General features: G+C 39.3%; 1 protein-coding gene across 1 annotated transcript; it reads right to left on the bottom strand.

Moving 5' to 3' along the window:
• Window positions 1–3,719: 3,719 nt before the first annotated feature.
• Window positions 3,720–19,726, bottom strand: LOC307174616 (E3 ubiquitin-protein ligase TRIM17-like). Its single transcript, XM_079898584.1, has 6 exons — window positions 19,195–19,726; window positions 10,284–10,379; window positions 4,991–5,221; window positions 4,860–4,882; window positions 4,360–4,475; window positions 3,720–4,274 (listed from the first exon to the last, which is right to left on the bottom strand). Exons 1-6 carry the CDS (start codon window positions 19,597–19,599, stop codon window positions 3,859–3,861), a joined length of 1,287 nt encoding a protein of 428 aa, XP_079754710.1. The 5' UTR covers window positions 19,600–19,726; the 3' UTR covers window positions 3,720–3,858.
• Window positions 19,727–22,695: the final 2,969 nt, after the last annotated feature.

Consider the following 22,695-nt stretch of genomic DNA (forward strand, 5'->3'; position numbering starts at 1 on the left):
CCAATGTCAATAATAAACTACTGATCTTGGCACGGCGGCCCAAAATGTAAAAATTGCCCGATGCCCACCTAGTAGCGCAGTTTTTTCAGCGTGACACCCGGAGTGGGTTTTTCAGTAATCTCAACCAATACATTCCACCTCTATATACTGTGCACAAAAAATGTAGTCTTAGATGAAAAGTCTCGATGGTTCAGCAGTTTGATGGTGGTGAAGTCGAAATCATGTTCTTCCAGGTTGAGTAAAGAATGACGAACTTCAGCGATGTTAGTCTGACTCGGCTGTGGTTGGTAGAGTCCTTTCTTTTGGGGTGGAAAGTAAAAAAAAAACTGGTTGTAACTTTCCTCCGGCTGCACAGCTGCACTTCTGGGTAAAGTGAGGTCCTTTATTTTTTAAGTTTAGAGGATTTAAGTTAATCCGTAAACATTAATTCATGTATGAACTAAAAAAAAACTAGTACTGTAGTAAAAAATGAATCAACCCAGTATGCTGGGTTAAATTAACAACCCAAATTGGGTTATTTTTTAACCCCGTGTTTTTTAGAGTGTGTTATAAGGGCGTTAAACGAGGATCATTTTGACATGAAGCATGGTTACATTAACTAGCGGTTCAATGATAAAGCATGCAGTATCCAATACAAAAGACAATATACAAAACAGTAATAATACAAACAATGTCCTGGGGATATGCATGTTCATTCATGGAAAGGTTTGTCTATGAATTAATGGAAAGAAGTTCTTTTAATGGGCCTTGTGTCTGTTTCAATAGTGAATGCAGTTGAGAGCGAACTTTCCCTAAATTCCTTTGGGCTGTAAAACGGTCTTTTCTTTCTGGAAACCATTGGCCTGTTCTGCCTTTTGGGGGTGTTCACATACACCATGGCACCTAGTTTTATTGTTGGGTGAGGGGTCTGTTGCATTCAATATAACAAATAATTGTGTGTCTGATCGGTCCAGTCGCTACAGCCCAAATACATGCACGGGACAGTTTAAAATATGTTTAAAAGTTACAGGGGCAAAGTGTGTCTTTTTTTTTTTTTAGTTCAATCTTTCACTGGTGCTTATTAAAATAAAGTCACAGTGACACTAAACATGCATCCTTCACAATCATCCTGATTACTGCCCACTGATATAACAGTAATCAAACTCATTGAACACTGAAACTTATTAAAATATACAATAGAGCCATGACACCAAGCTGTTATTGATTGTATAATTAGAACTTAATGAGTGAGTCATTTGGCTTGTTCGATTTGAAGCGGCGCTGCACAGACCGATCGTTGAATGACATCAAAGTACTACGAGAGCAATTGGATAGCAGTATATGCTTTTGAATCGCTCTCGTGGTACTTTGAATCTAATTCAAATCTAATGCTGCCTTGAATGGATCATTGAATCAACTGATTGGTTCAAAAACAGATTCATTCAGTAACGAAACCCGTGTGTTTCTTGCAGAGATGTGCAACATGGCTTTGTTTGAAACTATTTTCATTATGAAATAGAGCAAATAAGAAATCTGTCACAGACTGAATGCTAACTATCAGACACATCAATCAAATATATATATATAATCATTAAAAAATATATAATTGTTGCTTAACAAATAAGGGCAGTTCAGTAACAAATATCCTAATTTGACAGATGGCGAGATTGGTATTATAGCTAAATTACAATGCAAACAATAAGTTATACAGTAAGTCATAGGGCCCTATCTTGCACCCAGCTTAATTGACTTTGTACACCGACGCATGTATCATTCCTATTTTGCACCCGCTCACAGTGGACTTTTCCCTCCACAGATGCACGTCGGTTAACTAAGAAATACACTTGCGCTCCCCGGGGCGGTTCAGCGCAAAGAGGCGGCGTGTTCCGGCGCAAACGTTCCCTGGTGCTATTTTGCAGGTTTAGAAAACAATTCCACTACTGACCGAAAAAAACTAGTTTAAAGTCAGTGGCGCGTTGCGCATGTTATTCATATGCTATTTTAAGGGCGCATGCTTGGCCATCATCAATGTAGCGTGTGCACAACGCGCATGCACTTTGCTTATCTCATCTACACACAGACGCAGCAGGTTTCATTTTTGCAAATCATAACCTACATTATTACGATAGATAGATGGATAGATATATAGATAAACAGTTTATTATAAAAGCATACTAGCTTACACATTTACCCAAATTCTTTATCATACGCCTGTTTAACCAAAGTTAATTTGGGTGTGTTTCTCCATCCTCAACGTCCCTGACGAGAACGTCGGTCTCCTCGGCTGTGAACCGCTCCTCGCGCGTGCCTGGCAAATCCGCCGTTATAATAGGAATCCGCCATGGAACAAGCGCGCCTGCTCTTAAAGGGAATGTGAGATGACGCTCTGATTGGTTTATTTCACGTTACGCCCAAACCACACCTATGAATAATGAAGCTAATTCAGACCAACCCATTTTAGATTTGCGTCGGGCGCAAGAGTCATTTATCCCGCCGGTAAAATAGCAACAGCGCCCAAGACCCGCCCACAAAGTTACTTGCGTTTTGCGCTTGATACTTGCGTTTCAGATCGTTAAAATAGGGCCCATAGACTTTAGCAGCTGCATCTTGCTGTTGATGTGATCGCTGAGGGTTTTCTTTTTTCTTGAAGATAATGGCCATCTCAAATTTCAAATGAATTGATCTAGTTAAGTGAAATCGAGACAATTAAATCCAAAAGATCTAATCTCATTGGCTGGATCGAATGTGACTTCTTATCTTCTTGATTGGCCAGTTTACATGTCAGTCAGTTCTACTGGACTCAGTGGGCGGGGCTTGTCGGGAGTGAACGATAACTTATGTTTGTCACACATTTAGATGCAGAGAGCAGAAATGATTTTAATGCACATTAAAACTCAGTGATGATCAGTAAAAGGTATTATAATAGAGGGATGATGACTTTACTGTGAGAATCAATTAAATGATTTTGGCCTTTGGAATTAAAATAGCCCCACATCATCACATAGCCATCACCATACCTAGAGATTGGCATGGAGTACTTTCCATAAGATCATCTCTCAACGCAAATCAAACCAGCTGGTCAAATCAAATAGCTGGTTTGATTTGCATTGAGAGATGATCTTATGGAAAGTACTCCATGCCAATCTCTAGGTATGGTGAAGGCTATGTGATGATGTGGGGCTATTTTAATTCCAAAGGCCAAGGGAACTTTATCAGGATGCATAGTATCCTGGATCCATGAAGTAACTGGTCTTTAAAAATAAAAATCTGCCTGCCTCTATGGGAATTTAACATAGGGGTGTCCAGACTTATGCACCCTGTATTTTAAGGAAGAACATTTATTTATTTATGTTACATTATTCAGTCACAAAGAAAATTGGTGTCCTTAAAGGTTGGATTTTCCCTAATTTTTTAAGGCATTAAGTTCAATTTCCAAAAGATGATTTTTTATTCCTCTTTTTAGTCAACTTTAGCATGGGTGTCTAAACTTATGCATAGCACTGTACCTGATCTGATGTTCATCATAATACAGAAAATATTTAAATATATTTAAATCAGAATACACATCTAGGCTATAAGTTTACTATTGAGATGTTTATCTATATTAAGAATATTAGGAATATCTTTTGCTAATTGAATTTATTAAAAAAAGAATAAATACATAGGAAATTTCATGAACAAATATAGCATTATAGAATCATTACAGATTAAAATGCAAATTAAGGTATGAAAAGGTCTGCATGTGGATCAAATACATAAAAAAATACAAACAAAAATGTACTTGTTTGTTGTTTCTTTATTGTTAACATAAAATATGATGGATAAAAACCAAATTGCAAATATCAATTTATGACACAAATGCTGGTCTAATTTTTTATTTTATTTTTCTTGCTTCCTCCACCTTGAATCAAATGCTGGTTTAATTTCTTTTTCTTGCTTCCCCCACCTGGAATCAAATGCTGGTCTAATTTCTTTTTCTTGCTTCCTCCAGCTAGAATCAAATGCTGGTCTAATTTCTTTTTCTTGCTTCCTCCAGCTAGAATCAAATGCTGGTCTAATTTCTTTTTCCTTTTCTTGCTTCCCCCACCTGGAATCAAATGCTGGTCTAATTTCTTTTTCCTTTTCTTGCTTCCCCCACCTGGAATCAAATGCTGGTCTAATTTCTTTTTCTTGCTTCCTCCAGCTGGAATCAAATGCTGGTCTAATTTCTTTTTCTTGCTTCCTCCACCTGGAATCAAATGCTGGTCTAGTTTCTTTTTCTTTTTCTTGCTTGTTTTCGATGTTTAAGTCTGAAGCTGAAGAAAGAGAACAGATACACACTCATTCACACACATTAAGACAAATAACCACAGAAATTATTGCTGTGTCTGTCCTACTCACTTTTACCAACATTGTCCTGCATCTTCTGTAAGACATTGAGCTTCAGGTTGGTCAGGTGATCTGTGAAAGTGATCGTCACACTTGGACTGAGGTCTGGATCTGGAATATATTGAGCTCTGAAACATTCAAGAGTCAGAGATGCTGCTCATCGAAAAAGGGATATAGAACTCGAGGGTTCTTGATTCAATTTTAAGAACCCTTTATGCCAAAAAGTTTCTAAGGAGAAATGTCTCACATTTTTTACTCTCATGAGTAATTGGTTATTTAAATTTTTGGTGATAAAGTTTACAAGCTGTTATATTCATAAAATGTAATTACTTGAATGAATGAATGAATGAATGAATGGGTTAATTCAAACGAAATCCATAAAATGATGGGAACCTCTACAAGGTTCTATATAAGAAGCGTCTGACGGAACCCTTTAAGATTCCATATAGAACCTCTTCTTCTAAGAGTGTGATGATTTGAGTTCAGAAGCACAGAGACAAAAACACACAAACCTTTGCAATGTGGCCTCAAAGTTCTGTGAAGAAAAATAAATAAATGTACATTATTCAGCAAAACTGAGTTTGGCTTAAATCTCTGAAATTGCCATTCATATCATTGGAGAATAATGAAGATTAATTGACACCTGCAGGAATGAAACATCTTCAGCCTTCATCTGCTCCTCGATGTCTCTGATTGTGATCATGAGAGATGAAATCTGTTTGCTCGTCTCTTCAATCTTCTTCTTCATCTTCTGACTCCTCTTCTCCTCTTCCTCTCTCAGCGCTGTTATTCTGACTGCTTCTTCATCATGTAAAAGCTGGTGAAGTTTTTCAAACTCTTCTTTAATCTGAGTCTCTATGCACTGAGCGTGAAACTGAAATGAAAGACACAACAATATTGGCCAAACCAGATCTAAATCAGTATCGATTAGGGTTACTTGTCTGTAACCCCGTTCCCTGAAAAAGCGGAACGAGATGCTGCGCTGGTTAGCGTATTGGGAACGTCTTTTAACGTGATCAGCTGTGAATATTGAGTGTAACACGTCAATAGAATTGACCCGGAGATATTATAGCCTCGGTTGGCGACGTCATCGGCACGCACCCGCAAGGCTATAAATAGATGAGCCACAGGTGCATCGTCAGGATATTTTGTCTGAAGAGCAGCCCCGGGACATCTTCAGCACGGCAATGCAGCGCAGCATCTCGTTCCGCTTTTTAACCGAACAGGGTTACAGTCAAGTAACCCGGATCGTTCCCTTTCAAAAGCTACAATCGATGCTGTGCTGCTTAGCGCATTGGGAACGAGAATACCCAAAGCCGCCGTGCTTGAAGGTGTCTGGACCCCTTACGGTTGTGTAGGTGTGCTCACAAGAATGCAAGAAGGCCTCAGATATTAGCTTGTGATGTCGACTCAAGGACGTGAGAGCCCGGAGTTGCATGAACATCCAAGCTATAAAATCTTACGAATGTGTGCGGAGAGGACCAGCCTGCCGCATCACAAACAAGTTTTTAGGGGGCACCCCTTGCCAGAGCACTAGAAGGAGGCGACCCCCCTGGTGGAGTGAGCCCTAAGACACATTGGCAAAGCTTGACCACACGCCTCATAGGCAAGAGCAATAGCATCCCTGACCCAATGTGACATGGTCTGCTTGGTGGCGGCTGCCCCCTTGTTACGGCCCCCAAAACAGACAAACAGTTGCTCTGACTTATGCCACTGGCTAGTGCAGTGGACGTAGGCCTGAAGAGCACGGACTGGACACAGTCTGTGAGATCTCTCCTGCTCTGGCGTTGTGAACGGTGGAGGGCAGAAGGTCTCGAGAGTGACCGGCTGTACAGTCGAGAAAGGAACCTTAGGCAGATAGTCAGGATGAGGATGCAATATCACTTTCACCATTCCTGGGGCAAAGTCTAAGCAGGATGGTGAGATCGACAGAGCCTGCATATGCCTGATTCTTTTAAAGAAGTTATAGCCATAAGAAAAAACATCTTTAGGGTCAGAAGTTTGTCAGACACTGACTCTAGAGGTGCAAAGGGGGTCTCAACCAGACCCTCAAGGACTATAGCCAAGTCTCATGAAGGGATCTTGGTTTTAATGGGAGGCCTGAGCCACCTGGCTCCACGAACGAAGCTGGCGAGCAGAGGATGTTTCTCAAGTGACAACCCGTCGTGGCAAGCCGATAAAGTGGCCACATAAACCCTGAGTGTGGCGGGGCATGTGCCTGCTGATAATTTTTTCTGCCGGAAGTCAGAACTAATTAGGCAATTAACTGGATCTGCATTAGACACCCCATTTATTGGCATAACTTCCTCTAGTGGAGGGAGCCCTAGCACTGAGAATGGTCTCTATGATATCAGCTGAAAACCCAGTGTCCCTCAGTTGGTACCCTTCCGGGGCCAAGCATGAAGGTTCCATAACTCGGTCTGGGGATATTATCCCCTGCGTTTGAGACTGAAGGTCCCTTCTGTTCGGTATCGCCCAGTGCGAGCCGTCGAGGAGAGATATTATTTCCGAGAACCTAACTGTTCAGCCAACAAGGTGCTATCAGTAAGAGGCAAGGACCCTTGATGATGAACCTTGGCCAGGACTCCTAAGGGTGTAAATCGTCCTAAGGAACAGCAACTTGTCCTGACCCTAAAGCAGAGCCTGCTTCGCTCGCCTGTTAGAAGGCGCAAACACAGTCCGCCTGACGATTTTTGTAGGCGACTACCATAGTATTGTCCACCTGCGCTAGGACATGATAGCCCCTTAACTGCTGGAGGAAGTATTTCAGGGCCAAAAATACAGCCATCCATTTGAGGCAATCGATGTGCCAATCAAGATGACGCCTCACCAGATCCCTTGGGCTGGACGACCACTTAAGACCGCTACCCAGCCCGACGGGGAGGCGTCTGTCGTTAGCATTCTGCGACGACAAGACGCACCTAGAGTGGGACCCAAGGCAAGGAACCGGGTTCTGAACCACGAAGAAAGGGAACGAAGCCGCAGCGCATAACCCTTACCATAAACATGGATTTTAGAAAGTGCACGAAGCGTTCAGCACGTGACTTACCATAAACATGGATTTTTAGAAAGGACATGAAGCACTCAGTGCATGCCATTGCCCTTATTTGCCTTTAGGGATTGTATAGATGAAATCCCCCAGTTTTGAGCCACAACTGACGTGGTCTCATGTGCAAAAGGCCCAGAGGGATCACTGTGGACGCAGCTGCCATGAGACCTACATAACGTTCTGACCTAGCCAGATGTTCCTTAGGGTGTTTAAAATGGTCTTGACACGAGGGGGAGACAGATGTGCCCCAGACGGTGACAGAGTCCCATTTAACCCCCAAGCACGTTACCCTCTGGGCAGGAAGAGAGAACGATCTTCTTGGCATTGCATCTTAGCCCCAGAGAGAGAAAATGAGCGGGGATTGATCTCGATGTCGAAGCGAAAGCTCTTGAGACTGGGCCAGTATCAGCCAATCGCCTATGTAACATGGCTAGGTCGAATGGAAGGACCCGGTATTGGTAAGCTTCGCCCCCCCCCAAAGCAAACCTCAGGAACTTCCTGTGTTGTGGCAATATTTCTATGTGAAAATATGTGTCTTTAAGATCGACTGTGAAGAACCAATCGCGATGTTGAATTTGCAACACAATCTTCTTGATAGTTAGCATCTTGAATTTGAGCGTTCTGACGGAAAGGTTCAAGCCTCAAAAGATCTAGAAATGGACGCAGTCCCCCATTTCTTCTTTTGTGACAGCAGATGCGCCTACTCCTGTTTTACGGTAGTGGGAACTACGCCGTTAAAGCGAGGAGGGCAACGTATACATTTTTACTGTCTTTAGGACGCAAAGAGAGATACTGGGCAGTAGCTTTCACGCTGTCAAAGTCTCTTTAAAGGGGTACCAATTTTAATACTTCCTGTTGGGGGAATGTTAAATGTTCTGTGTCCTGGGCGATAACAGGAAACAACAGAACATTCAATATTTCGCTAGAAACCGCTGCCCCCCGAATCACCAGAGGTGGCAGGGATGTTACAGTGGTTTCATGAGGGTGTCAGGTAGGAGCTGATTGATCTATTTTACATGCCCCGTCCCGAAGGGGCACACCCCCACAGACCTGGGACAAAAAACAAAGACAAAAAAACTCAGGATTTTTTGTGCCGTTCGTTGTGCGGACTGGCACATCATCGTATAACCACATGCCATGATAGTCTAATAAGTTGATGTCGAAGAATAAGGTTTTCCCCATGAATGAGTTAACGTCATGGAGATCCTCAAGGAGGGCAGTCTAGCTGTAATCTGGCCACTGCACGAGTCACCACCTCGATTAACCTCTGACACGCTTTATCATAACGAGAGAAGTGCTCGGAAGCGACACTCATAAAGTCCATAATTTTTTTAGACGGCTTTTTCAATATTTAATTACTCAGAAATAAATGTGGCCAAAGAACAGCCAGACAATATATTAATACAAGCATCTGATTTCTCATATGCAATAAATAGAGCCAAATATCAATCAGACAAGCAAACACGGTCTGGATGACAGGCTATGTTTAAATCTTTCATAAGATCAGCCTTGGATGGTGTATAGCGCAGTACAAGCCTGACCCGCTGCTGAAAATGCATCTGATAATGTGATCCCAGGGGAGAGATAGCCCGCCAGTGTCTCTCCGATCTGAGGCAGCATCATATAATCGCGTGCCTTTGCACCCGTGATAGCCGAATTGAACGACGTCGAGGGCACAAATACACGAGATGTATATATACATATATATATATATATATATATATATATATATATATATATATATATATATATATATATACATACAGGGGCGTAATTTGTGGGGGAGTTGGGGGGGAGATAACCCCCCCCCCCCAATATTTAAATCTATGCATTACAACCCCCCCAATATTTATACCATGATCACATGAAAAATATGCAGACCCAAACTTCAACCCCCCCAATGTAAATCCAAATCTACGCCCTTGCATATATATATATATATATATATATATATATATATATATATATATATATATATATATATATATATATATAAATATATTTACAATCTTTATTTATAAACTGTGAGTGTTTTATGGGACGCTTTTTGCTGTGATCAGTGTAATCTGGCCACTGCATGAGCGATCGCCCCAAGCAGTTCTCCTTTTATCATCACGGGAGAAACGCTCGTAGGCACAGACTAACGAGATTCAGCGTCGTCTGCCCGAGCCGAAGAATCGCTGAGGCATGCTTCGGTAGTCAGGCAAAAGGACATCACGATCTGGAGAGAGAGCGAGCGATAAGGGCGTACCGTGTCTCGCTCCTCAGCCATATTGACACGTGAGCCCCACAATCGCATTGTGGGTGCTACCCATTTGAAATAAAGCAAAGTGAACGCGAAGCACTTTAACTGTGAACATTCACTGTGCTCGCAATCACCATGTTCAAACTTAAAGGCAGCATGATCTTTCCTCAAACAAACAAAGCAGTAAGTGTGTGTATCCAGTTCTGACATAGGATGAGAACATGGAGGGACACATCGCTTGCTCTGTTGTTGACTCATGATTTTACTCTTTTCACTTGTTTGAAGAGAGAAAGAGAGAACATTCTGCACACTGCCAGTTGAAAACTAACTCCTAGCAAGATCTGTAGCAGATAGAAAGGTAAGAGATGTTTCTGACACACACATACACAGAATGGTCTCTGAAGACAAAAGACCTGACGATGCACCTGTGGCTCATCTATTTATAGCCTTGTGTTGCGGTCACCGGCCGAGGCTATAATACCTTCGGGTCAATTCTATTGATGTGTTACACAACATATTCACAGCTGGTCACATTTAAAGACGTTCCCAATGCGCTAAGCAGTGCAGCTTCGATTGTAGCTTTTAAAAAAGGGAACTATCTACACTTCCAGAATTGCATTAATCACATTGTTTATTTCAAACCTTAATATCTTCAGAAGTTTTACAAAGATTCTGTTCACGATTCACAGATGTTCTCAGTTCCTCCTGTAAGCGTTCCAGTGAAGCTTTGAGTATCTCCTGAAAGAAAACAACAAAAACAGTCTCTATTGTTAAATTTATTTTATTTTGGGATTTTTGCCTCTTTTTTTTAATATAGTACAGACAGTGGAGGGAATGGATTTGAGCTGACAGATGCACTAATTTTTTAAAACTTAATCTGATGTACTAAACTTACTCTGATTTTAGTGCAAATAGGCTAAACTGCCATGTCCCCAAGTAAGCTTGCATAACTTCAGCCACAAATATAAGTAATAAAAATCAAATAAATTCCAAATATTTTAATATTGTTGTATTTTCTTATTTATAATATTTCCTCACCAAAATATATTTTTTGTTAGTAATACATTTTTAGTGCTTAAAGTCTTTAAAATATGTTGTGTCCCTGAATTGAATGTCCCCCCATTACTCTGATGGAACATCCCTCTGAACACGCCCCTTGACTGCTCCTCTTAGCAGAGTAAGTATCACTCCTTAATTCACCCTTGTTTCAATGTTTCAAGAGCGGTTACCAGTGTGCATGAGGTGATTTCTCAATGACGGGTAAGATCCTCTTTGGCCAAACAGAGGGCAACCTAAGGCAGGGGGTCACCGCCGCCACTGGGCATCTCCTGAAGGGAGGTGTGTTATGTGAGATGGGTATGAGAGTTGAGCGGTGACTGTGAGGCCAGCAGCATCATTATATCATTAAGGGGGGGATGAGTTGTGAGAAGTTATGGCAGTCTGACCCAGAAATGTGAGTTCCTCCATACCACTCACCAGACACCGCATTGCTTGGATGGCTTGTTTTTCATTGTGACAAGTAGGGATGTCCCGATCAGGTTTTTTTGCCCTCGAGTCCGAGTCCGAGTCATTTGATTTTGAGTATCTGCCGATACCGAGTCCCGATCCGATACTTATACTTAATACATAAAAAAAGAATAAAGAAGAGCGAAAAAACAGATCCAGGATGTTCCTTATTTTTTATTTAATTCACCTTATTTTAACATTCAACAACTCTGTTAACAAACAGAGCACTTCTGTGAGGTAGCTTGAACAATCAAGTAATACATAAATTCTTCACTTTTGGACTTTAGTGCAACAGTAAATATAAAAAAAGTCTAATATATAAACAAATAGCACCTCAACTTAAAATACCCGGCAGGCATGTAAACAAATAAAAAATAAAAGTGCTACAGTGTTTGCAAAGCCAGTAATGTGCTTTTAGGGACTGCACTCCTAACTCTTACGCCGGTTTCACACTGCACTGTTAGCAGAGCGTGCAGTGCGTATTTTTTTTCGCCGCCCATGTTACCAGATTAAACCAGGCTTTAGAGCATTCACACCGCGCGCAGAGGCGGCGCGGCAGTGCGTAGTAGAGCAGAGCAGCAGTGCCGCGATCGTTTCGGCGCCGAGTCTATTTTTGCTGCGCCGCTTTTGCTGAATTAAAGTGACAATACATTGATCATGGCCAAAATACACCGCAGTTTTATCCAAAAAGATATCTATTGTGTTTTAAACAGTCAATCAAATGACCAACAGCAATTTAAAAAGAAAACAAATGTCCAAAAACAAACTTGTTGCCATAACAATAAAATCAAAGATGAAACAAAAGTTATATAAATGAAATTATGAATAAAATAAGTTTCTTGACAAGTCTTTTCTCTTAAATGTATTTGAAAACGAAAAAAAGCAATGCCAACTTATCCATTATGGAGTACTCTGTCTGTAGCCTACACAACCCGCGGTTCAGCCGCGCGTGACAAACGCTGCTAGTGTGAAAGCAAAACGCACGTGTCCTGCTCCTGCTCACCATACGCACTGCTCCTGCGCTGCTTACTAACGCGTGCAATGTGAAACCGGCGTAACTCTGTGCCACCGCATAAATATTGATGTGTTAAAAAATAATGAGAATATCCGAGTCCTGATCGGGAGGTAACGTCCGATTCCGATCGAGTCTGAAAACACGTGATCGGGCCCGATTTCCGATCATGTGATCGGATCGGGACATCCCTAGTGACAAGTGTCTGCAACTATGCCAGGGGACAACACCCTGAAGAAAAGGAGATTATAGATAAAGAGCTAATGGGAATGGGCTTTCAAGACCATGAGGTGATTGTCATTATTTGTTGTGGAGACAGTAACAAAACATGTTACACATCTTAATTTATATCAGGACCATGATGTTGGTTGCCTTACGGGCAAGAATTTTTTTATTTTATAGAAGTGTTGATTTTAAACTAATATGTCTATAACATAGTTTTAACTCCTAAAGGTCGTTAGACATGGTGGTGGCTAAAGATGAAGACCGCTTTTGTAGATTCGAGAAAAGTCTGGATAACAAAGGTGAATGGTCAAAGGTTATTGTAATGAATTTAATATACTGTAACATTCTGTCTAAGTTACATTCTTAGGAGGCTGTTGAAAAGATTATTTGTTTATAGTGAGAGAGACTGCTTGAGCGGAGGAAGGGATGGTACTCTGTCTGTCTTTCTGTTATCGGCCTGCTAAAGCAAGCTGGAAAAAAAAATGATAATGAACCAAAACAACCCAGCTGACTTTTCTAAAATCAAAGGAATAATGAACAGACATGCTTTAAAACTGGTTAAAAGACTATGTAAAATTAGGTAAAACCGAAAGAAAAATGTGAAGTAAATATTTTTAGAGTTAACCCTCTGAGGTCGACAAACGCGCGGGCGCGTTTTGCTGGATTTTCTCCACATTGTAGCACTATAAACTTAAATTACTCCGTCATTTATGGTCATACAGAAAAAAGAAATATAAAAAAAGAATCTGTGATATTTCTCCTTTTGTATGTGTCCACTTACAATCAAATCAAAACATTGTGCTTTTGTAAAATAAAGAAAATAAACAGGGTGTGCGTTCTGCCTCTCCGTCGCGGTGAACTTTTTTTTCTTGAGCATGTCTATAAACTGAAACAAAACTCAGCGAATACTTGTCACACATTTATGAGCCATATACCTTTATAAACATTTAAATGTGTACTTTTAAATGATCGGATTCAAAACGAAAACAAATATTCTCTGTTTAAGTAATTTGTATAAAACCAACAAGATGTCCAGCTTCTCAAACGCTTGCTCATTACAGTTAATTTGGCCACGCCCACTCGCGCAAAAGATATTCACATGCAAATCTCCACATGGAACGCGAACTCGCTCATTACCTCAACAACAAAACACTTCACTTCACTTTTCGTCGAGTTTGAAAGACGTGCCTGAGCTTACATTGGATTTAGGCTACCTCAGAAGAAGAACGCGATTTGAAGACAAGAAAGATAAGGTAAGAAATTCTTACATATTAGTTTGTTATTGTTGCATAAATGTCACGTTGCAGTTGAACTGTTGCTAGATATATGGGGAATATTATAATATTTAGACCCGTGTTTACTGTTACTGTGTTTGTGGATATCTGCTCAAACGTAGATATGTATATGGTAACCATAATGTTTTATATTTGAGCGCGATCGCGTTTGAATGTATCATATTTTGGATAGCGATCGTGTTTGAATGTATCATATTTTGCAGCGCGATCGTGTTTGAATGTATCATATTTTGCAGCGCGATCGTGTTTGAATGTATCATATTTTGCAGCGTGATCGCGTTTGAATGTACTGTATCATATTTTGGATGAAAGCAAAACGCACCAAACGGCTTCATGTTTTTATTATTATCTCATTTCATATCATCATAACGGATGGAAACATTTGAAGTAACATGATAATCAATATATTTTTCTCTAGCTTAGTTGTTACTGAAATCTTTTGGAAGATTTATACTGCTATAGGTTATTTATTGTTATTATTATTTTATCCGGCACTGCGCATACCTTATGCCTACAAGGCACAACAAACCTGGTGTTCATTATATTATATATTGTTGGAAACATTTGTGTGTGTGTGTGTGTGTGTATTCTGTGAATTTTAAAAAGGAATTTTAAAAAGCAATTTTAACCAGAAAAATCTAATATTTATTTCCAAAATCGTGCAGGCCTTTCTCTTGATATCAGTATGTTCCCTTTTTTTTTCAGGGCCCAGATGCCACTGAGGACTTCAACATTCACATGAGTCTCTGTACGTGAACATGGTAAAGTGAAAATCTTGGAAATTAAAGGTATGTACAATGTTTTTAGGAATGGCACAAAGGTCTCTGTCTTTGAAGTGCTTTTTTGCCATTTGTTGTGTATCTTTGGATTATGTTGCGTTGTAAATAAATCCAAACAATTTAAAAGCCATTCTTTTTTAAATCTCCTCATTTACAGTATTGTGCAAGGTTGCTCAGAATGACAGGGCCTGATAGCTACTAATAGGGCCGTTAGGGGAGGTTCTTTGTCTTTCTCAGGTGTGAAAAGCTTATTAATGAGCTCCCGCATAAAGCTTTTTCACACAAAACACGTCGTAAAATTTTTAAATCAATATATTGTCTTATCTGAATGAGCAGTCAGGGTGATTTTCACATAGTTTTGCAGCAAATATTCTAGGCTACGTCATACAATTTTCAAAAGTCTTGTGAAGAAATAATCAGTATGGGTTTCATGGCCTTATTTCAGTGAGAATTTTTTTTTGTATTTTCACAAACCACGCATAAATGTCATTATCTCAAAACTACAAACTTTTACATACATGCATACATAGATACATAGATACATACATAGTTTGTGCTGAATACAGTGTAATTAGACTTTAGCCATGAAAATGTCACAAGTAACAGAAATAACCAGAAATGTCAGAGCATGTCAGAACACCTCCAGGGCCCAGAAAACAGCTCAGACCTCAGAGGGTTACATTGAAAACATTGAAAATGAGCAGTTAATATATGTGTGTCTAGTGTGAGTGTGTGTGATGGAGACATCACTTTATGTATGTGTTATTTGGGGTACTATTATTTCCTGATTTTGTGGATATTGTTTTTCACGGTTTTATCATTACAGATTAGTTAAGTGAAATGACAAAACTTTAACTATTTAAACTAGTCAATTTGATAAAAAGACGATACAGAACATGGGAAGCTCTGTCTGCTACTGGTAATTATGACTACTTTTGTCATGTATGATGTTGATTTGAATTACTCTCTGGATTAGAGTATTTATGTAAATTGGAATTGTGAAGTTGAAGATTGCTGTCCATTATGGGGTAAAAACTCATGTCTAAGTTCAACTGAGGGTCTAAATTGAAATAAACAACTAGGTGGGATCATAATGGTAAACAAAAATAACAGACTTGACGGCAGAGAGACAAAGTGACACATTGGCTAAGTCACTATTGCTCCAAATTATCCAGAGAATTCCCTCACAATAATGAAGTAGGGAACGGTAAGAGGGGAGTGAAAAACATAAAGGTTGTTGTGTGAGATGTGTGTGTGGATTGTAAGAAAACAATCATGTACTGGTTAGATGAGGCAGAGCAGAAGAAAGGAAAACAATACAGAAGGAACTGCCATGTAGAGAAGTTAAAGTTGTAATTGAGATATGAGTAATACAATATTTTGGTTTCTGCAAAACAGTAGAGATACGTGGGACTGAGACAATAATGATACTATTTGTTGTATCTGCAGAATAACTATTTGATAGATGAGAAGAAATATAGTTAAAAATATCATGTTATGAAAACAAGGGATTTATGGAACTATTTATGAATGCCTGTAAAGACAAATTAAGTTAAAATAGTATGAAAAGTGTTTCAGATTAAAAAATAATATGGCATTGATTAACAGGGATTAACATGATATAAAGATAAGGGATGAACAAAGGTTTTCAATAAAGGGGGTAGAGCAAAGAATGGATTAACCATCCATCTTCGTTTATTAAAAGGAATTGGAAATCATAGTTTTATAAAAACTAGTGCATAAATCCTGGTATTTATGATTCTAGACAATGTCTGTATTTAGGATCTGAGTAGTGACTGTGGGTCTAGCCCATGCTAGGAATACAGCAACAGTGCTTGCTTATTTAACCCTGGCTTCCACAGAACAAATATGTACTTGTTTTATAATCAGTTACGTTGATGATAAAACCAAATTAGCCAAGATGAATGATAGCTGTGTAAGTAAAGACAGCTCTGTCCAAAGGTTCTGGAGATAAATAATGTACTATGTGCTATGTAGGATATTTTGTTTATGTGAAGTCTTTGAAGGAAAAAGATCTTGTTTGTTTTATAATTTTTTTAACCTGATAGAGGAGCATTGGTCAGAAACCTAACATTTTGAAGCAGCCTTTATGGAAAGACCAGGTGTGGTGTTTAGGACCCCACATTGGTCTAAAACGGGGGACTGTCCGGGCTGGATTTGAATCCACTGCTGCTTCACTGTATATGTAATGAGTGATTAATAATCAGGGATAAGCATTTCTACATAAACCATTTCTGTATTCAATGAGTGATTCAAATATGCTTTTAATCATACGTTTGCTGTGAGTGTTAACCAGCTGCTTTTAGGTACATTCTGATGTGACCTTCAACATGTGTTGTCTATATATCCGTTTCTAGCTGACAAGTTAAGGTTATATGGGGTCCAACTATAGAGATGGTAAGTCCCGCCCCTTCCGCAAAACCCCGCTGGACCTCAAAGTTGAAAAACCGTCAATGCAAGTGAATGGGAGAAAATAATTATTTTCTGGTCCCGTTTGAATTGTGCCATGAATGTGAACATAATTGTCTGTGAATTTTTTATATAACTTTTCGTGTAAAGAATGATACAATTTAGCGGGTAGAAGTTTGATACGGTTAGACTTTGTGTGAGAGCACTTTGTGGACTACAACTCTCGACGCGTTTGAAACGTCAACAACACTAGCACACGGACTAGCTCACGGATCCCGCTAAACATGGGTGTCTTTGGTGCACTTCACCGCCTTCTTTCAGGGAGAGGACAAAATCGTTGAAGTTGGTGAAAACCACGGGTAAGCCAACTTTATGGGGTGACGTCACATAGGCGACATGTAGTCTTTCTCGTTATGTCTTTTCCACAACTGCTAGCCGAAGAATCATACCATATACTGTCAAACTCGTAACATGAAAAGTTATATAAAAAATTCACAGACAACATATGTTCACATTCATGGCACAATTCAAACGGGACCAGAAAATAATTATTTTCTCCCATTCACTTGCATTGACGGTTTTTCAACTTTGAGGTCCAGCGGGGTTTTACGGAAGGGGCGGGACTTACCAGCTCTATACGTGACTCCACCTGAAGCAATGACGTAGACCTTGGTGAAGGATATAATTGCTGTGATCTTTGTAACTGTAAGCGGGGCGGCCTACAAACTCCTGTGTGAGTCTTGAAGCTGAACTTCTGCTGATGAAACTACAACTATCTTCAGTAAAACTTTTCTTAAATTTATTATAATTCTGACTCCGGATCCTCTTTCAAACATCTGGTCCTTGGGTCCTAAACTGTAATTCCCCTACACCACAATAAAGAGAAGGAAATGTGGAGAAAGGACAGAGAGGAAGGAAGAAAAAGGAGAATCTTTTTATTCTAAAAGAAATGTGTTGAAATTACCACTCTGCCTTAAAATACAACAACACTTTTCAAGATAATGCTTGTTAATGAAAACTTTGTTCAATTACATTTGCAGGGTAAAGTGAGGGACATTTTTGCTCTTAGAAAATGTAAATATTACAATAACTGTGAATTCAAAACATTTATTAATTGAGATGAGAATGCCATGTGACAGGGTGGACATTTGGCCTTTGCATGTGTGAAGAATTTGGTAAAAATTATTAAAGTCATATCCTGAGTTGGACCAATATATTTTTCTTGTAGTGTAACAAGCCATTCTTCAGATAAAATGATTAAATCATGGAAATTTTTTACTTTTTTTTCATAGAAATTTACCAAGCTGAAATGGCACAATAGTAGGTATGGCCCATCTTGCCCATAACTATCATACATGTTTAAGAACATTAAAATACTTCAAAACAACTGCAACACGGTCTTTAACCGGGTTACGTTAGCCTGAAATATGTAAACAAGGCAGGCAACGCTGGCTGACAAATGATGTTTTATTAACAAGGTTCGGGAGGAGCACGTTCAGATAATTAACACAGGTGGAGAGCACTCAGCAATCAATGGTAAGAGGTGTACATACTCAGCAGTCTCACCTCATTCCATTGACAGTTTTTGCAGCATCCCCCCACCACCCCTTCTCTACGCTTCTAGTCCTAAGCACTTACATACGGGGGGAGTACTCTTGGTTCGGGCCGAACTCTGAGCTCGGAGCCCTCCCTCCGGACAGCACGCCAAATACGCATTAAACTTTACCCCTTCAAATTATATGTAAGTGTGAACTCGTGAACACTAATCCTAAAATATTAGCAGATTTTTATCTTTTAAAAACAACATTGCTGTAACTACATACACATACTACATTCACATGTCTGTGTATTATTGTAAATCAATGCATTTATTGATTACAAAGTGGCCCTCCAGGAGCAGGATTGAAGACCTCGATATGAATAGCTGTAGCTCTTCCTGGAACTATCTGAAGTCTGCGCGAATCACGTGACGATCAAGCATTTGGGAACTTTCGTGATCGCAAATATCTCTCTATCTCTGGCTCTGGAGTTAAATTCAAGCTATTTTAAGGGATGAATATATTTTTTCACAGGAAAAAAACTTTAAATATGTAATTTTGGTGATCAAAGATGAGTTTTAACTGGGATAAAATGATTGATTACAGGGAGACTAACTGGAAAGAAGGAATGTGTGAATTGTTCCTGTTTAACTTACATCCCTCACGAGTATTTTTTTCAGTAGCCTATTAGTTTGTCAAAGTGAAATTGTCTGTCAATAATTATTGATATTTGATTCAATCAAATGTTTTAAACATCATTTGTCTGACCTTATTATCAGCGACAGCTTCATCTACAGGACAGAATCTGTGGTTGGCGTGTTTTCTGGAGTCTCGACACACCAAACACACGGGCTGTTGATCATCCAGACAGAAGAGTTTGAGCTTCTCTTTGTGAACACTGCAGACCGTTTCACCTTCAGATGAAGATCTCTGTCTTCTCTCCTGTAGAAAACTCTCACACAGGTTCTTCAAAGCCAAATTTACCGGAGGACGATCATTTGAAGATGTTGTTCGGCAAACCGGACATTCCAACCCAAAGGTTTTATTTTCCCAAACCCTCTGAATACAGCTTGAACAAAAACTGTGGCTACACGACAGAAGAACAGGATTTACAAAAATGTCACAGCACACCGGACAAGATAAATCCTCCTCAGACAAAGAACTAGATGCCATTTTTCATAGTTGCTTAGAAATGAATCTCAAAGTTAAGTTTCACTTTCAGTTAGCTAGGGGTAGGCAGTGTCAGAGAGGCTACCAATAGCAAGCTAGTCTTGAAAGCACGAGATCCCACACTCGCTTCAGAGCGTCTCCAAAGCCACGCCTCCAAAACACATGAACGCGCACTGCAGAATCAGAATCAGAATCAGAATGAGCTTTATTGCCATGTATGTTTACACACACAATGAATTTGTTTTGGTGACAGAAGCAGTGCAGTGCAGAAGGCAAGTACAGGCATAGTGTAGACAAACATAGGAATTACACAAAAATCTAATATAACACAATAATATAAGGAAAAATCTAAATAATGCAACATAGTACAGTAAAAGATATATATAAAATCTAAAAATAAAAATTAAATATGTATAAAAACATGAATTTCAACCCCCCAAAGATTTTAATGATTTATCCATTAAAGTTTTTTGAAGAGCAAGTAATTTCTATTGATTGTTTTGAAATAAAAGAAGAGAAAAGTATTAAAAGTTTGTGTTTTACAAAGTACACTGTTTTACTGTAGTAATAGAAACTTTATAAGGGTCAGGAATTTGATGATATGAAATTGAAGTGTAGTTGAAATGTTAAAGGACAAGTTCGGTATTTTACACTTAAAGCCCTGTTTACAGATCGTATCTGATTAAATAGAACGGGTAAGATTAAAATTTGGACACATGCTGCTGTTCCGAGAATTTTAGGTTTATTTCGCTTTCCCCCCCACCCCCACAATGGATGTCTATGTGCACTCGAACATTCATTCCTAAAACACATTAAACTTTCGTTTACAAAGACGTGAAACTCACCGAGTGGTCAGGGGTGTTCACTGGTATGCTCACTCAAAAATCGCTGAAAATGATGCATTCCAACAGGTGTTTTACCATTCGTTGTAAAACTGTGGATCTATTTTTCCAAACGTCTCACACCCGTAAATTCTTCCGTTGAGAGCTTGAATAATAGACACTCCAGCCCAGTTGGTGGCGATAATGCACCTTTGCCAATTGCAAGCAAACCACTGGCATTTCATTGAATACACAGAAGAAGCAGAAGAAGAAGTGGCGGAGTAATACCGTACCTCACACAGCTCTTTCAATACAAGTCAATGGAGTTGGACAAAAACTACGATAAAACCTGTTGGAATGCATCATTTTCAGCGATTTTTGAGTGAACATACCAGTGAACACCCCTGACCACTCGGTGAGTTTCACGTCTTTGTAAATGAAAGTTTAATGTGTTTTAGGAATGAATGTTCGAGTGCACATAGACATCCATTGTGGGGGTGGGGGGGAAAGCGAAATAAACCTAAAATTCTCGGAACAGCAGCATGTGTCCAAATTTTAATCTTACCCGTTCTATTTCATCAGATACGATCTGTAAACAGGGCTTTAAGTGTAAAATACCGAACTTGTCCTTTAATGTTGTTTCAGCATTTGTACTTCAGATTGCAACACTAATTTACGTTAACATTACATTTGTTGTATTTTTAGCATTAAATGAGGCTGCAAATGTGATGTTGGTCCGTTATTGTAATATTGATTTCATGACATTCCAACAGATTTGTTTTTTCACGTTCATTTGTTCATTTATTTTCGGACAACTGGGAACTGGATCTCATAATTGTCAAGAAGCCCCTAAGGGGGGCATTTACAGGACTTTGCCGCCCAGAAATGAGTTCCTACTAGTCTAATTTTATTTGATTTTTCTTGCTTTGCTCCCAAGAAATGAGTCGATGGTCTAATTAAAAAAAAAATTTCTTGCTTTGCCCCCCAGAAATTAATTAATTGTCTAATTTCATTTTCTTTTTCTTGCTTTGCCCCCAATAAATGAGTTAATTGTCTAATTACATTTTCTTTTTCTTGCTTTGCCCCCAAGAAATGAGTCGAAGGTCTAATTACATTTTCTTTTTCTTGCTTTGCCCCCAAGAAATGAGTCGATGGTCTAATTACAATTTCTTTTTCTTGCTTTGCCCCCAAGAAATGAGTTAATTGTCTAATTACATTTTCTTTTTCTTGCTTTGCCCCCAATAAATGAGTTAATTGTCTAATTACATTTTCTTTTTCTTGCTTTGCCCCCAAGAAATGAGTCGAAGGTCTAATTACATTTTCTTTTTCTTGCTTTGCCCCCAAGAATTGAGTCGATGGTCTAATTACATTTTCTTTTTCTTGCTTTGCCCCCAAGAAATGAGTCGATGGTCTAATTTCATTTTCTTTTTCTTGCTTTGCCCCCAAGAAATGAGTTACTGGTCTAATTTCATTTTCTTTTTCTTGCTTGCTTGCGATGTTGTCTGAAGCTGAAGAGAGAGAACAGATACACACTCATACACACACATCAAGACAAATAACCACAAAAGTCATTGCTGCGTTCGGTCTTATTCACTTTTACCAACATTGTCCTGCATCTTCTGTAAGACATTGAGCTTCAGGTTGGTCAGGTGATCTGTGAAAGTGATCGTCACACTTGGACTGGGGTCTGGATCTGGAATATATTGGGATCTGAAACAACATTCAAGAGTCAGAGATGCTGATGGTTCAATGTGGTTTTATATAGAACTCTAGGGCAGCGGTCCCCAACCTTTTTTGCGCCACGGAATGGTTTAATATCAGACAATATTTTCACGGACCGGCCTTGAAGGTGTGGCGGATAAATACAACAAAATAAAATGATACGACCGGCATAAAAACTGGGGTATTTTTTAAATATAATAATAAACGTGAATTAAAATGTGTAGGCCTACTCGCAACTTTATTAGCAGCGTCCTCGTAACATCACACCTAAAGACAACTGAGAAAGCCTAAACACAAACAAAATGCCCCCCCAAAAGAAAAAAATCTCCATGTTTTGGGTCACAACGAACCGGCCAAATTAATGATTATGAATATGTAAAATATAGCAGGAGACATTTTAATTGTTTACTAATAAACAAGTGTTTTCTGTGTCAGTGTCGGCTGGAAAGATGAAGCTGACGATGCTGACTCGCAATCTTCGCAGTAGTGAACGCGACAGAGAGAAATGCACATTTCATACGAATTACATAAGCAGATAACAGTCTGTTTTCTTTTG

Source organism: Squalius cephalus (genome assembly GCF_949319135.1).
Source record: "Squalius cephalus genome assembly, chromosome: 17".
In the NCBI taxonomy this organism is placed as follows: Eukaryota; Metazoa; Chordata; class Actinopteri; order Cypriniformes; family Leuciscidae; genus Squalius; species Squalius cephalus.

What these genes read in the sequence shown, in the direction of transcription:
- LOC307174616 (XM_079898584.1), bottom strand. Translation starts at nt 19,599, where the DNA reads ATGGCATCTAGTTCTTTGTCTGAGGAGGATTTATCTTGTCCGGTGTGC. An exon ending in AAGCTGTCGCTGATAATAAG is followed by an intron (nt 10,380 to 19,194) that starts GTCAGACAAATG and finishes GTTTTCTTTCAG; the next exon opens with GAGATACTCAAAGCTTCACT. An exon ending in AAACTTCTGAAGATATTAAG is followed by an intron (nt 5,222 to 10,283) that starts GTTTGAAATAAA and finishes CTTTCATTTCAG; the next exon opens with TTTCACGCTCAGTGCATAGA.